Source organism: Cryptomeria japonica, chromosome 6 (assembly GCF_030272615.1).
Source record: "Cryptomeria japonica chromosome 6, Sugi_1.0, whole genome shotgun sequence".
Classification (NCBI taxonomy): domain Eukaryota; kingdom Viridiplantae; phylum Streptophyta; class Pinopsida; order Cupressales; family Cupressaceae; genus Cryptomeria; species Cryptomeria japonica.
Window position 1 is genome coordinate 297,355,998 of NC_081410.1, and position 17,360 is coordinate 297,373,357.

General features: G+C 36.2%; 1 protein-coding gene across 6 annotated transcripts in view; it reads right to left on the reverse strand.

Annotated features, from left to right (window-relative positions):
* Positions 1 to 16,093, reverse strand: part of LOC131031592 (6-phosphofructo-2-kinase/fructose-2,6-bisphosphatase) — a 281,317-nt gene extending 265,224 nt beyond the window's left edge. The window contains exons 1-3 of one of the 6 annotated variants that reach the window (XM_057962756.2): positions 15,777 to 16,091; positions 6,135 to 6,198; positions 5,563 to 5,861 (exon numbers count right to left, since the gene is read on the reverse strand). In XM_057962756.2, coding sequence (XP_057818739.2) covers positions 5,563 to 5,861; positions 6,135 to 6,198; positions 15,777 to 15,974 — 561 coding nt within the window. In that variant the 5' untranslated portion in view covers positions 15,975 to 16,091. Of the gene's footprint in view, positions 1 to 5,562; positions 5,862 to 6,134; positions 6,199 to 15,776 lie in introns of all 6 variants that reach the window. The other 5 variants (XM_057962761.2, XM_057962764.2, XM_057962742.2 and 2 more) reach the window with 5 other exon arrangements.
* Between the last annotated feature and the right edge of the window lie 1,267 nt (positions 16,094 to 17,360).

The window sequence follows — 17,360 nt, forward strand, 5'->3', positions numbered from 1 at the left end:
TAAACTTTTGAGCTTAATTTCCTGCATTTCAGTCTCCATGGCCTTAGCTTTAACGGATGTGACAAGAGAATACCGGCCAATTTTTAATGAGTTTGTTGTAGAGATCCCCATTCCAACCTTGTCTCTAGCAGACTGATGAGTGTGGACAGTCATGATCTGTCTTCCCAACTCCATAAGAATGATCCTATCAATTGGGTATCTAGGAAGTATATATGGCTGACCACTATAGCATCCGATTCTCATATAGGTAAAGGTGGGGAACTGTAGAAACAAACATCCATACTCGCTCACCCTTTCTCATGCCTCGTCTAGTACCCTTTTGTTCCTCAGAGTTCTGTCAAACTGACACATGAAGTAACCGAAGAATGCATCTTGGACTCTTGTGAAATGTAGTTTGTTGGGTCTCAAAGGCAACTGATCATAACTGATATAAGTGAGCGATCACCTTTGGTAAAAAGACCTGGAAAGTGTCTAAGTGATGCTGCCAAGTATACCAAATATGAGTTCATGTAGAAAGTCATGGTGGAAGGGACTGCTGCAAGTTGTTCACACAAGGCATCGCTGATGACTTCTCCCCATGATATATGATGAGACTGCCTTATGAACATGATGAACTGGTACATCAAGGGCTCAAAAACATTAGAATGCTCAAGGCCCATCATCCTGTTGAGAAGGGTTATGGTGTCTCCTATCTCCCATTTGAAATCACAGCGGTACAACTTGGCCCACCTTGAGAAGGAGGCTCGTGGCTCTTGGATCCATCTATTGATATGTCGTTTACAATCTTTTTCTCTTTTTAAATAATACTCAGCTGCACTTTCTTTGGAGATTTCCATGTAAACAGGTGCGGGAGGTATTCTGAAGACCTTCTCAATTGTGTTTGCATCAAGGCGGATTATTGCTTCGCCATCATCATTTTTGATGATTCTTGTCTCTTTGTCAAAGTGATGGGCGCAAACGAGAACAAATTCAAGTTCTAGGGCAGCCACCAGGAAAGAAGATGCATGATGGATATGGCTGTCCAACAGCCGCTGCATATTGTTATCTTGTGGATCTTCCACCCTCTTGACATTCTCTGACATATCCATTTGCAAAAACGCCAAAAACTGAAAAACGTGGCAGCAAATGCAAGAGAAATGGTGTGAAAGATGTTTGAATCTCCTTCTACCCTCAACACCTTAGCATACCAAGTCAAAACGATTCATAAGATTGCTGATTCGTGGCATATTTAATGGAGAAAAACGTGGTTTTTGGTAAAAACGTGTTTGCTGTCATAAACCAAGAAACCAGCAACTTTAACCTCCAAATGGCGTGAAAGGTGTCTACCATTGCATGAAAATAGGAAGGAATCCTAAACACCTTCCTCTTCCAAAAAATTATCCACAAAAATTTGCTAAAAATCCTCAAGAACACGTTTTTTCCTTGCAAATCGGGTTTTTGGTAACAAATAGCAAGTTCGAATTGCATGAAACAATGAAAATCGAGTTTTTTGGAGAAAATAACAAGTTTAAAATTTCACTTTTTCAACTATAAGGCAAAAATCGGGATTTTTAGACCAAATAGCAAGTTTAAAATTGTCAAAAATGCACTTTATAGGCAAAATCGGGTTTTTTAGACCAAATAGCAAGTTTAAAATGTCACTTTATTCATTGCAAGGCAAAATCGGGTTTTGAAGAGAGATGTGCAAGTTTAAAATCACTTGTAAAGGGAAAATAGAATCCCTACAACAAGTTATAATTCACTTGCGCACATGTAATAGGGGTTTAAAATCCCTATTACATGTAAAAACCATTAAAGTAGGGGTTTTAGAAAAGAACTACAAGTTTACTTGTAACTTAACCAAAAAATCCCTATTTTAACTGAAAAGGCCAAAAAACAACAAAAACAACAAAGGGGAAATAAAAAGCAAATTACAAGTTTTTATTTTTCAATAAAGTGTACATGTAATAAGCTAAAAATTTCCCTACAAAGACCAAAATAATGGAAATCATTAAAACTTGCAGATCAAGGAAAATTCTCCACCTGCAGTCAGGGAGAAAAAACTCGATTTTGAAGGAAAGACATAGCAAACGAATCCAGAACACAACGAAATTCGAAACGTAATTCGAGGATGGACTGAGGATTAAGCCAGTTCAAGAATTAGTCGAAATTATGCCTCGGGAAGCATTCCATATAGTAAAATTTTCATTTTTTCACAAAAATTTTATGTAATGGTCCTTCATTTTTTAAAACAAAAATAAGGACAACAAGATGATGCTCCTAAGTCACCAGCTTCGGACTCACCTCATGAGATTCCCTCCTCAGTTTCCATGGAGTTGCCTCTATCTCCTCTTGACATAATAGTGGAGTCATCTCCTCAGAATGTCGTTCCTATTTCAGCAATTGAGCCACCTCTTGATCATCAACAAGAGTGTTTGCTGGAAATTCCCGAGGACACTCCTGCATGTATCCATTTGTCAAAGATTGATACCTCTACTTCTGGCTTTGAAGAATTTATGAGGCAATCTTCATGCCCTTTGGTTACTGAGCAAACGATGGTCGCCATTCAAACAGATACTCCTCCCAGGGTGACCACGGTTGTTCAAACAAAAACTGCTTCTCCTTCGCTTTCAACAACTATTAGAGGAGAACTAGTCGTTTTACCTCCATGGCTTAGTTCTTTTACCCCAAAGAGGAAGAAGCAGGAAATCTCTCCTGATGTCTTTGATTAACAGCAACTCAAGTAGTTTAGGCCCAAGGTTGCTAAAAAAGCCAAGACAATCTCAAGAGTAATTGTTGACAGCAACAAGATGAAAGTGGCAGAAATTGTTGAGCCCCTTGCGGATAAGCCACGTGAGGAAATGCAAGTTGCTAATTACAGGGTTACAAGGATAGAATTGGGTAAACAAATGCATGAAGTGGTCAAACATGATGCCCAGCAATTTGTAGCTTCACTAGTTCAGTGGTATGATCAACTTCTAGCAAAGAAAGACAAGCTAGAAGAGGAGAATAGGCAACTTCTTGTAGCTGTTCATAAAATTACAAAACCTGTTGGTGAAGGGAGTAATCCTACAAGTTCTTCCAGTTCGCAAGAATCAATTCGAGGAGTTGAAAGAGCTGCTCAGAAAGTACAAGCGTTGGATTCTTGGGTGGATCAACTTCATGATCTGTGTGCACAAGTGCTGAAAGACATTTTCCAAATGATATCTAAGTTGGAGACCATTGAAGAAAAATTGAATCATACCTCTGAGACTTTCAAACAGAATTTGGAAAGGGTTGAAGGTAGCTTGACAATTTGGCGCACAATGCCTCGACAACAGTTGAGTGTTCTTCAGGAGCATGCCATTATTCCTTCCAGGGTCATGTACTTGGAATTTGAAGAACTCCTAGAGAACCAAGCCCTTGTTCTCAAATCTCTCATTGAGGAGATTGATGATGCAATTAGTGCAAGTTGAAGTATTTCAAGGTGTTGTTTCTCATTGTGAGAAGGCCTCTTGCAATATAATGAGTTAGAATGGAGAGTCGATACCAGAAGAAGAAGTTCTCGCAGATCTACAGATGAGGATTCATAATGAGTGGAGGAGCGAACAATTTTCAGCTGCCTCAAATCAGGTTTTGATGAAACATCAAATCTTTTTGCACAAAATCCAATCCACTTTGGAGAAGAACAACTCTATGCTTCTTCGATGCCATGACACCATCATGAAGACCATGCTTGTTGCCAAGAACATGCACGAACCGAATCTTGCTGAGCTACGAATGATCATCCAGAAGTTCGAAGGATTCATGTCTTCACATGCTGTAGCTTAAGTGTTTTTCAACACTTAGTTGGTAATAGAAGAGAAGCACAAAAATGGAAGAGAACTAGAGTAAAGGAGGCTTTTTCAACAAAAATACAGCAGATATTACACAATCCGAAAATGAACTTTTGACAAATGTGATAATCCCTCGTTGGTAATAGAAGAGAAGCACAACTTCGGCAAAAACTTTATTCAGGGATTTTACAATTTTTTATGCCCATGTCTGAAATTATGGCAGGATCAACCTGGATCCTAGATCCCGTTCAAACCAGACCTTAATTTGGGGGCAAATAGAAGCAAAACAGTAACATAGCTACAATTGCATCTCTAACCATCAACAGCTAATTATAAGCCTAGGTTTGTACACCTACTTCACAATTAAAATTCCGTCCACAAAATTTATTGACAAGTACTAACATCCTAACATAACTTATCTAGTGTTACAAAATACAAATGACAAAATGAGAATAATATGAAAATGAGTTGATGGCAAAACTTACACTAATACTGCATACAAACAATTAACTTAAACAAATCAATGCCCCTTTGGATCATCTTAATCTGAAAAACACCTAATTGCACAATAATAATTCAACAACAAATTGGAATCAGCTCAACCTAAGAGAATATTCCTCTATGTCATCTTTCATTTCATAAGCCCAATACTCTCTCATTCTAAGCATAGGGGATAGTTTGATTAAATATTAATTCCTCTGCATCATCATTCATTTCATAAGCCCAATACTCTCTCATTCTAAGCATAGGGGATGGTTTGAAGAAATATTAATTTCATTGCAAACTGCCTAATTTGTATCTTCAACGCTAAGAGCCTTTAGAGTCTTAGACATATTCCTTTGCATGAATGCGGCATATCAACTTATTAGAAAGTGTCCGATCAACCAAACAGCAATCCAATTAATATGAATGGGAGTTTTATGCTTAAGGTAGTAACAAAACGTCCATAAGCCAAGGAACATGGTAGATAAAATTTGTTATGTATAATGGCATTACGTACACAATAACACAAGAAGAATAGACATCCTATTATTAGAACCAACAAGTGACATTGAAAGCCAAAGAAACCCTATCAAGGAGAAAAGCCATCCAATCCCTATCAAGGATCAACCCTAACCAAGCCATCCAGTTGCCTTAATATTTGTTTGAGAATAATATTATTGATTCAAAGATTTATTTGTAATGGTAACTATAACTACACACCAAATCACCTCTAGTACATATTAAGTTGGCATCCATTATGATACTTTATATAAATCAAAGCATCACACATGGTGGCTAATATTCTAATTTTCACAAACATTTCACAGCAAAGTCTAAGTTGTCTGCCCATTGCATTCAAATAAAGAATATGCAATATCTATTGCATTACCAAATGATTCTTGAATTCGTTTGTAGCCACCCATGTCCTCACACATATAACTGTTGCATGGCATTGTTTATTGTGAAAATATTGTTTAGTATTTTATATTTATCTACTATTACTTGATGCCAGAGCTAGTTAACACTATCTAACAATATAAAAAATAATGTTCTCTTCACATTAAGGATTAACAAAATAGCCTAAGTGATGAATGTGATTCAACATGCCATTAGATTGTATGTATAATTGAAGCCATTATTGACATATCCTCAAATAACAAACTATGTTTATGATGGAAAAAATAAAATTATTTTCACTTTGCATACTGTCCTAAAGATCAAACATTGCAGAGAAGTGTAACCATCCCCAAGCATAGCTTAAAGCCTTAAAGTATAACACCGATACCTCCAAGCCAGTTACAGGAATAGAATCAATACTAATGTCAGGTACTCTCCGCACAGTTGATGGCTGCAAAATTTTCTGGTATGCTCTCCAACTAGCTGCAAGATCAAATGGAGACACTTTGTCTGCCTTGATATACACAAGGTACTCTAACATCTCATTATTTTCAGGCAATCTAAAAAAGGCTGATTGAGCATCTCCATGGAGTGCCCCTCCAGTGAGAAGCCGATTTATTCCCTCTTCAATGATACAGGGTGAGCCACTATGCTTTGGCTTAAGTAAAAATTTGAAATCCAGAGTTCCTGCAGCACAACAATTTTAAACAAAAATATTTTATGTGGGCACAAATTTCCACATGATTCTGAACTTGACTCCAGCAATTTCTAATTGTAACTTTTATGATAGTAAGTGTTGCATGCATTTAATCACCATAGCAATTTGTGAAGAAGCAAGATAATTATCAACACTCTAGATTAAGTGCAATTTTGCAAAATGGGTCTATATCTGTTTCACCCTTAGAGGAAAAAACACGGTAAAAACAAGGTACATTTCAAGATTTGAAAAAAACATGTTACCATGATTAGGAGGGGCAACAAAACTGATCTCCCACCTAAAAGTTGATTCACGCTCCAGGGCCAACTACAAGACAGAACTGTGATGACAGTCAGAAGTTATGTAAAGTTTTTGCACATTTTGGTCCTAAATCCTGATAAAATTCTCCTTAGAATAAACACTGATTCTTGCATATATGTCACGTACTTATGAAACTGAATATTTTAGTTCTAAAATTCACATTCAGTTTTGTAGAGAAAGTAATTTGAAGATCCAGCACTTAGACTTGGTTGCATTGTTTTGGATTCTGCCAATTTCATCTGCTAAAAAGCTTTGAAACCAGTAAAATTTCTCCATAGAGGAGCCATGTCCCTCTAAAGTAATTTCTGGATAATCTCTAATTACGTAATAATTATGAAGTGCAATGATCATTTATACACATTCATAAAGTCCATAAAGCATGGCAACCTGTACAGAGCTATTAAAGTCCATAAGATATTGAAAACTACAGAAACAGTTCAATCCATGAAGAAATCTACTTGATATAAAACATGTAAAAAACAAATAATATAAACGTAAAGAATGGAGAGGTCCATCAAATATGCAATAGTTATGAAGCTTGGAGAAGTTTATTTATGCATTAGCTACCAGATATGGATCATTTGTATATCTGTAAATGGATTATGTTATTCTGCACCAAAAAGACTTAGTGATTTTATACAATATACACAGAGGTGTCTAGGGAAGAATATTGGATGATGATCCTTAATGTAATGTCCCCTAATGGGACCCTCTTATATTCTGTCCTAGAATCACAATAGGACATTTATGTCAAATAAAGCTTGGTCTGGAACCTACACCGTCATTAGGTTATATTACATTATCAAGGGTATTGTTAACATTATATTATATTAAGATCATTATATTAACAACATTATACTATATCATATTACATTTATATTCTATTGATAGTATTATATTATATTATTTTTATTATTAACGACATCTTATTACATTTATCTTATTGCATTTTTAACAGTACCATATTATATTTATCTTATTAACCATATTTGATTATGATAACATTATCAATATTAATAAGTCCATCTTTATTATTATTGTTAGTTGTGTTATTAATACTTATACTAAATTGATTCACCTATTTGTGTTCGTAAGAGAGACACCCTACTGCCAAGTAAAAAAAAAATGTGCTCTTAAATTTATTTTACCATTAACGAGAAGGCATAGCCACAGCAAACTTCTAGAACTAGACACTCTAGCTCCACCTCTCCCCTAGTTTTTACTAGAGCTAGGATTAGGAATATGTAATTGTATTGATGTATTTACTTTTAGTTTTACAAAAACTATTTACTATTTTGCTTCCAGCCATCAGCATTCCTCGTGAGGATGCGATTTTGTACTCACTTTGCATTTAAATCAATTATATTTATATCTAGACTCGGCTTGTTTCTTTTGTGTTCTCATTTATTGACTCATTGAATGCATCTCTTCATTGAATTTTGCAAAAAAATGCATTTCTAATTAAATTTAAGCAATTTTTTAAGTTTCGGAGTTTTTTGATGAGTTTTTGCCAAGTTTTCACCGAGTTTTTATCGAGTTTTTTTTCGCACCTTGGCGTGTTTTTGTTTTTGGCGAGAAGTCCAACTATGGTTTCTAGAAAAACGGATGCAATCTGAAACTTTTTAAGAGGTGAAAGTATGTTCTTTCAATGTCCAATAAGGACATCTTATGAACTGTAAAATAAAGTCTCGTTTCTCCAAAAATAAAAAGAATATATGGCTGTAGTGAGTGGCCATAAACAGAGACTCTGCCTCTGTGGAATAAAAATAAAGAGCTCTAAAGCAAAACTAAGATAAGTTAGGCTCATGATTGATTTAGAACAGCAGCTTGAAAGTTCATTCAACTGGAAACTAAACTTACAAACTATATAACAGTAGTTGAATTCTAATGTCATATCGATTTCCTTCAGCATTAAGGCTGTTGTAGAATATTCAGTCTACTACAGCCAATAAGGAATATATGAATATGTTAAAGAATAAGAGACTTTTGGATTCAAGCAATGTAGCATTATCTTAAAGAGTAGGGGTTCATGCCTATAAGCATGAGGAAGTAGGATTCTAACTCATGAGTACAAGCATGATCCCCACACAAAAATAATCTAGTAAATGGCCAGTGAAGATTAAACCTTTTGAGTTAAAGCCACCATGCATTTGTTGACCAGCATGGGTAACTTATGTCTAAAAATGAATGTCAGCCAATGAGCCTCTTAAGAGTCAAATATAGTTGGCACACAAATTAGACTTGATTGCTTGGAAAACATCACTAGGTTAAGTCTTGTTAAGTAGGGTGATGAACAATGACTTCCTGCATTGGTGTGATTGCAAATACATTAAAAACTTTTGGCCAAAGTGATGCTACTTACTGTAAGTGTCAGTCAGTTCATTAATCCAGATATACAACCCTGTCGAAGGTCATACTAGTTAGGAGTAGCCTATGGTATGTGACCGACTAGGGATTGTGTAAGGTTAAACACCAGTCTCAGATGGCATGAGTCCAACTTCTTTTACTTCCCTGCGAAGGGTCAGCCCTTTCCTCTTGGAAATGGCACGGGGGACTAGTAAGTCCGTGGGTGGGTGGAAAAGCGCCCTGATGATACTTTCCCTCTTCCTAACAATGTAAAGTCTATTTAAAGATCAAAATGTGTATCAAGAAAAACTTCAATCTCTAGACCTCTCTTTCTTTCTTATGTTGTATTGTTAAATTGATGAAATTATGCTTATGCATTAGATTATATCTTTACTAGTTTAATTCGTTGATTAAAGAAAAAAGGGTTATGGTTTCATTTACAATGTTGCATTCGTAAAAGATGTTAGTTGTTATAATCAATATGGACTTCGTCAAAGGGTTGCCCGTGTCAAGAAATAAACATAATGCAATTTCGGTAGTAGTAGAAAGACTTACCAAGGTAGCCCACTTCATACCAGGAAACTTAACAAATGGGATGCCTACTATTGCTTACAAGTTTGTTCAGGAAATATTTACACTACATGCAATACTTGAAATGATTATATCAAATAGGGATGCCAGAATGACATCCAGGTTCTGGCAAACTTTGTTTGCAGCCTTAGGTACGCAGTTGAATATCAGCTCTGCTTATCATCTAGAAATAGATGGCCAGACAAAAAGGGTCAATCAGGTGCTATAGGATCTTCTAAGAATGTACTGCATGGATCAGCAATACAAGTGGGAAGATTACCTTCCCTTGGTCAAGTTTGCTTATAATAATTCCTATCAGTCATCTATTAAGATGGCGCCATCTGAGGCACTATATGGAAGGAGGTGTAGAACTCCTATCAGCTAGGATAAGCCGGAAGATAAGATAACCCTCGGTCTAGAAATGCTCTTAGAAATGGAAGAGCAAGTGAAGCTGATTAAGAAAAGGTTAGCAGAAGCCAACGATCACCAAAAAAGATATGCACATGCAAAGCGAACTCCCAGACAATTTGAAGTGGGAGAGAAAGTGCTTCTACAAGTTAAACCCAATAAAAGTGCCATTAAATTTGGAAAGTCTTCCAAACTTGCACCTCGATATGTAGGACCATTTGAGGTCCTGGAAATCATCAACCCAGTCGCTTATAGAATTGTCCGGTTCCATGACGTGTTTAATATTTCTTATCTTAAAAAGTACATATTTGATTTCGCACACATGATTAATTGCAACTCTTTGTAGGTACAAGACCAAGGGGTGGTCATGATTGAGCCAATCAAGGTGCGCAAGGTATGTAAGTGTCGCTTACATAACAGAGAAGTCACTCAGTGCAAGGTCCAGTGGGATTAGTACTTGCCTACCTATCCAAGACGGCCATCAACAAGGCTTTCCACATACCTGATTTCAAAGGCATGGTCTACAAAAGCAAAGAAAGAGCATAGGAAGTCTATGCAAATTGTTGGTTGAAAATTTTGTACACTTAGGGGATGTGCAAAATTGTGGTTTCAGCCACAGTGTGAGAGTATGATACTCTCCTAATTTAGGGAAGGTTCCCCCTATCTACAAACTAAACTAATCTAATATGGGTGAGACAACAGTCTTTCTTCTTCTTTCAAGAAAAACTATACTCTTTTCTCTTCACAGAAAAGTAATAGCAATTGGAAATAAATAACAATAAATATAGAAATGAGACTTTTTTGTAGGATTTTTGGAACATAAAGGGAAGCAAAGTTTCCATGAAATCACAAAGACCTCCGTCACTTCCCTAGGCAGGAAAATAGAAAGAAAGCTCAAAGTCTTCAACTATCTATTCTCCTATCAACCTTTTTAGATAATTTTCTGCTAACTAAGCACAGTATGTAGCAGCTCAAAGTATAACTACATGATGCAGTACACCTTACATGCACAAGTCTTAAAAATAGAAGTAGCACAAAGTCTACAAGCTATCTTCCCACTTGAGCTTTCCACACTAGCTTCAAATATGATAAGCAGCTCAAAGTCTACAAGACCAAATCTGAAAACCAAACATATAACTCTAAATACAATTAGCAGCTCAAAGTCTACAAGATTGAATTTAAATCCCTCTTGAACAATAGAACCAAACTCACAATCAACTCCAGAAAATGTCGTCACATAACAACTTGAATTGGCACAAAGTCTCAACACAACTTGCCTCTTTTATTGAAAGCAATTTGATTTACATCTAAGCTCAAAGACTTAGAGTGCACATACAAACTGGCAGAATTTTGTTGCATTGCCAAAAGATAAAAATTACAATAGATCCCCTCAAGTATTTATAGGAGAGGAGCCTTGAGAAAAAGGTGGGAGGATCCTAACTAACTTGAAAAATTCTCTCAACCACCATGACTTATTCCAACTACAGTCCTAATCTAACTCAACTTGTAGTTGCTTTACATGTAATTACATTTTACAAAAATGCAAGTAAAGTGATACTTGCAATTATAAATTTGACATTACATGTAATTTGTCAAAACAAAATTACAAATGCATAATTGAAACTATTCTATGTGTCCGAAGACACGACTCTAACTACATCATCCTCTGTTTTGAAAATCTTCATGCTGCTACAAGATACTCTGTGATCGAGGTAAATGACATCTTGAACTGGAACAAGAACTTGCACCCTTGATAGTCTTTATGTCTTTGACCAGCGAACTCCAACCTTTCACATGCCTGGGGTAGTACTGACTTTTCAGGAGAGAAGTTCTTTGCAAGGTTGAAGTAAGAAGCCTATCTCTGTCTTGAAAGCATTCTATAATTTGCATCCATGAATTGTTGTTGTATCTCTTCTTCTTTTGTGACTCCATCATGTTGTTTTTCTTTCTTTGTATCATCTCCAATCTTTGAATCTGCTTGCAAAATAAGGCCCATGCCTTAATCCATTGATTTGGTAGATCGTGTGTGCAAAGAAGACTGACAAGGGAAGGGGTAAATTGATGCAAAAATGGGACCAAAACTCAATTTTGGGTTTTGGAAACTGCATTACATGTGCGGAAAAATAAGAGCATTAACTTGCAATTGCGAAGAACAAACATGCAACTTCATATGTGTAATGGGTAAACACAAGTTAGCACTTGTACTTGGACCTTTAAGACTCATTTTCAAGTGTTTTTTGAGTGCATTTTGGACCAATTTCGGATTCTGGAAGGCTGACTGCAAGTGAAGACACAATTGCAATCAGGTTTTAAAATTTTGACTGCAAGTAGACTTTAAATGAGAAAAATGGATGAAATGGGGTTTTGACATGAGGGGAAAAAGGAAAGAATGATACCAACCGGTAATGGCAAACTTGGAAAGTGGGAAAAACTCTTGTTTGCAATCAGACTTAAAAATCTGAAATCAAATGAATGAGTCTCATGGCAATTCTTCAACATTTGTAAATTTTGTAAAAAGAATATTAACTCTTTTTACCAAAGGGGGAAGGTCAACATTACCATGGTTACTTGTAATCGGGTTTTGAAATCCCGAATACAAGTAAATAGGAAAAATGAAAGAGGGGAAAATCTTGCACATTTACAACTTCCATTCAAAGAACTTATCCATTTGGGAAGATCACTTAGAAACTCGAATTCTTGCTTGGTCAAATGCCCTAGACCAAAACAAATGAGCTTGGGAAGAATGAAATGCTCTATAAATAGATGAAAGAGCCACCATGTTGATATTCCTTGCAGCAAGTAAATCGGGTTTTGAATTTAATCCTCTCCATCAAAAACGGCTTGGAAAGAGAGATGCATTTGACTTCAAACACTCTTCAATGATTAAAGAATGCAAGACGTGTTTGAAATGTGGCAACAAGGGCGAACTTCAAGCTCCAAAATGTAGCAAAAACTCCAGCAAAAACAGATTCAAAAACGTCTTCATAAATGCAAGACGTGTTTGCCAAAACCATTTTTTTTTTCTGAAAACGTGGCAACTACCAATGATTTCCAGCAGCATAGCAAGAATGTGGGATGGATTCAAGGGAAGAATGCCACTAAAAACAGATTTGTGAGAGCAAGAGTGCAGGTCGGGTTCTTCCTCTCCAACTTCATGCAAAATGTGCCCTCCAAAATATGCAATCGGGTTTCTAAAACCCCTTTACAAGTCTTAAATTGCATTACTTTTCCTTCACTTGAGCAATTTCGGGTTTGAAAGGAAGAAGAGCAAAAAGGAATAACAAAACAACTTATAATAAAGAAATAAAATTCACATTACAAGTAAGACAGAAGACATAAAAAGACTTTAAAAACTTAAAAAGACTTGTAATAGGGCAATAAAATCCCTATTACAGCTTAAAAACACAAAGTAGGAACTTTTATGAGAACTTACAAGTTCTCATTAAACTTATAATTTTAAATCCACTTGTAATTTGTCCAAAAAGTTCCTACAACAACTTAAAAGACAAAAAGGGAAGGGGGAAATAAAAAGTAAGTTACAAGTTACAAGTTTTAAATAAAGTGCACTTGTAATTGTTTTAAAATTTCCCTACAACACAAAAACATAAAGAAAACTCTAAACTTGCAATAGAAGGAAAATTTCCCACCTACAGGCAAGAAGAAAAAACCCAAAATTGAAGAAAAAACATAGCAAACAAACTCGAAACGCGATGAAATTTGAAACGTGAATCGAGAATGGACCGAAGATTAGTCCAGTCCAGCAAGAAGCAAAAATTTTGCCTCGGGAAGCATGCCTTAAGAGTAAAATCTTCAACCTGCAGTGACTGCTCTAAAGCCCGAAATTGCACAAAAAGCTAGGAAAAAGAAGACCAAAACTCACCAAAACTTGGACAATGATGGCAAAGACACCCCCCAATGATTTGACACTAACAAATATGACTTTTGTACCTCGTAAAACATGCCTTGGAGACAAAAACAACACATTTTAAGCAAAAATTTGTAGGGGTTGTCACATTTTTTGAAAATCCAAAAATGAGGACAACACAAATGATCCCAACAAATGCCTGGGCATAATCAACAAGTATTGGTTATTGAAGAGTAGGCCCAACATATCCAAGGCACCCAGCAGGCTTCACAGGATTGATTATAAGGAAGAGTTTGGTGATTTGATCACTTTGCTCAACTGAGTTATAGGAATCTCTCAAGCATCTCAGTTTGAGAATTGAATGTTCTATATTATGGAGACAATATCAACAAGAAGAGAGAAGATCAACTAGGCAAGAATCATAAGCAACAACATTAATCTACAGTTGAAGAGGCTTGCACGAACAAAGACATTTCACATGGGCTCATATATCATATATTCACTTGCTAGAGCTTGTGAATACACAGGATTAATGTATAGAGGTCCAGTCGGAATGGGAGTTAGAGAGATGAGAGCATGCAAATCATACACACAGATGCATTACCTTGGCAAAGCACATTACAGAAGGGTGAACGATGCTTTCACCATGCATATAACAAGAACACTGCAAGGCGGAATACATCAAAGGCTATCTCCACAAGCAAAGGAGTTAGTAAAGAAGTTTGGCACTTGGTATGTTTTTGTACTTTCAGTTTTCGGTGTATGCAGATTAAGGCACTCCAACTATGGGTTTGATTGAAGGTTAAGACAGTCAATATTTTATTCAAACTCTAGGGCGTAGAATCTGCATACCATGTGCTGAATGTTAAAGACTTTGCAAGACACATGGTCAAAAACCAATGTACCTGGATTTCAAACGAAACATATCTTGCAGCCCAAATTCAATCATTTACTAGGAGATCTAGACCATTGACGCCTCAGGAAGATTTATCACGAATTTAATTATTTCACCGAGCATTAAATTATTGTAGACAACTAGGGAAAGGTAGTAACTTTTTATCACCTAGACATTGCAAAAGGTTGAAAACTTGGAAAAAATTTGTTTCTTGGAGCTTAATTCATATTAGCTTGTTTATATTTCTTCTTTACAATCTAGGCACTATGATTCTATGAGATTGACCACTGCAACTTAAATGACTTTTCTTTTTTTTGCAATTAGTGCTAAGTATTTTCAAGATTTTATCATAAGTGATATGTTGAATAGGAATTCGTAAATTATTATGGTGTTTTTCACCATCTTGATGTTCAAGTTGTGTTGAAATTGATTATCGAATAGGTGGTTTTTGGTTGCTCTCGTGGGGATTCTCAATGGGCAGCAGTGTATATCAGATGAACAGACCTATTTCTTTCTCCCTAACCTTGCTTTGTTTTTTCTATTTCTTTTATCTTTATATTTAGAATAAGTTTTAGGTTAAATTCCACTTTGTGTGCATGCACTTAATTCTAATATCATTTAGATTTGCCTCTTTTTATAAATATCAAGTCGTGTTCCCCCTAAAAAACTTAGAACTATTGAAGCTTGTGTATGTGTTGAAGCCTGTGTCATTGTTTATTACCAGTCTTCAATTAAATAAAATCCAAAATAACCAATAGCCTCTTGTAAAACTCCTGATATAAAGCTTTCAATAACCCAAATTTAGCCGTGACCAAATATCTAAACATCATCAACAAGTACTTTCTTAACTTGGTCTTTGCATAACTTGTATCATTTAGGCTTGGAGTTGTTTATTTATGTTAGTGGTGGCTCTTAAATGGTGAACAGATGTAACCTTTTGTAGCAAGAATTTAGAGATTGTGTTGTACTTTTTATAGCACACTCTTTGTGAACCATAATCAAAAGGCTCTAACTTCGTATACATGAAAAAGTCATATTTTATTGGTATTTCGTGGGAGTAACAATGTCACGGCCAAGAGGCCCAATCGTGTGCACTTTATCAATCTTTTAAGGCATGAATGTCCTAGAACTAACCCAGTGGTTCCTCGAGAAATTTAAACCAAAATTATCAATGTCTGAACTCTATGTTCTTACTATTCGTCGACAACCATTGGACTGATGGAAGTTATCTTTATTAAAGCAAGGAAGTTGACATTAATTTGTTTAATTTGGATTGAGCTCGCAGACTTTTGCAACCGTTACTAACATTGGTTTGTGATTCTAATCCGATGACATTATAGCGTTGTAATTTAGTCCTTAGGCTGGCTGAGTGCCACTCTGAAACTCCAACCACGTAAGAGACATATGTTTAAAACAATAGATCCTTCGCTTTACGATTGACAAAAAAACAGATAGGATTTAGAGGCTCAGTGTACTTTGCAAGGGAAGGATTTGACTCACAGCTTTGGAAGGATCCCATGAGCCAACAAGAGGAAGAGATCCATAGACATGCGGGATGAGGAGGGGCTGGTCTCTATCTCTATCTCTGTCTCCACTCCACTCCATGTTGAGGGAAACGTAGAGCTGCATATCTTCCTCTCCCTCTCCCTCCCCCCCTGCCCCACTTTTCTCCCACGCCTTTGACCCACCTGCGCCCATTCTCAAGAACCAGCAAACCAAAGCAAAAGAGCACAAAGAATTCAGCCCCTCGTCTCTATCTGTCTCTATATAGTCATTGAATTGTTGGATTTTTGCTAATGATAAAACAGAATATAATTTATAACGTCCAGGAGGATAAAGATAGCAATAGCAATAGGGATAGTTGTCTAATAGTGGAGTGGGTTTCCTATAGAGGGATAGGAGTTGACGAGTATGGATCTCACAATAGAACACCTCATTAATCAATTAAAATTCAATTTTTATTCATAAAGCAAATAAATATGGACCAAACAATATATTCATCATAATTATTTTATAATATGTTTATATATATATTTGAATTTAATTGGGATGTGTGTAATGCTTTGGGGAGCTCAAGGGTTTTTTGTCATTGTTATTTCTAGAATGTTGCTTTTGCTACTACGATCTCATATTAGTGCTCTTTGTTGTGATTGATCTCCTTCTTCCTCCTACAATATCTTTTTGCTTGTTTTCATTTTTTGGTTTATTTGTGATTGTGTCTTGGTAGAGGGTTTGGTGTTTGCTTAGTGTTATATGTATTGTGCAAGCCTAATTGAATTTGAATTCATATTTGTTTTCCCATCCAGCCTATATATAACATCTTTCTACCCTTTAATTGAGGGTCTAATCAATTTTATTTTGTGTCCATTTGAAACCAGGTTCAGTCTCCTGTCGAGCTCATGGGAGACAATAATGTTAACATTGAAGAGAATGGGAACTATAATAAAGAAGATTTGATTCATTCCCAGTCGAATGATGTGAACAGTGGGTCACCTCAACTTGGGGTTTCAACAGTGCAAAAAGCTTCTTTTTCAGGAAGCCTTAGTTGTAGACTCCATTGAAACTCTATGTCTACCATCTGCAGCTTTTAATGGAAGAGTTCAGTCGGTTGAGGCCTCCACAATGGGAATTGAGGGACTATTGGAAACTAGACTTGTGGGTGATGGAAGGAGAAGAGTTGTTGAAGGAGGAAATAGTAGAGGGGGAGAAAATGGTAAGGACCTTTCCTCTGCCCCAAAAAATTTCTCCATTTCTCCCGATGATGAGATGAAAAAAGCCTTGAAAGCAAAACAAAATAGATTGAGGAGTATTGCAGTTTTTTTAATTTTCTTGGACTCTAATTTGCTCCCATCTTGTAGATTTTTTTATGAATGGATAAATACTATTTGGGGGAAAAAATCGGGAATTCATGTCAATTATTGTAGGATGGTTCAAAAAGGATTATTTGTGGTGTTTCTTAGAAACCATAACATGCAAGATAGGATGGCAAAGAAATAATTTTGGAATGTAGAGCAATCCCTTTTTAGGGCCCTCCCATGGACTCCAAACAGAAACATGGAGGAAGTGGTGGCAAGTTCGACCCCC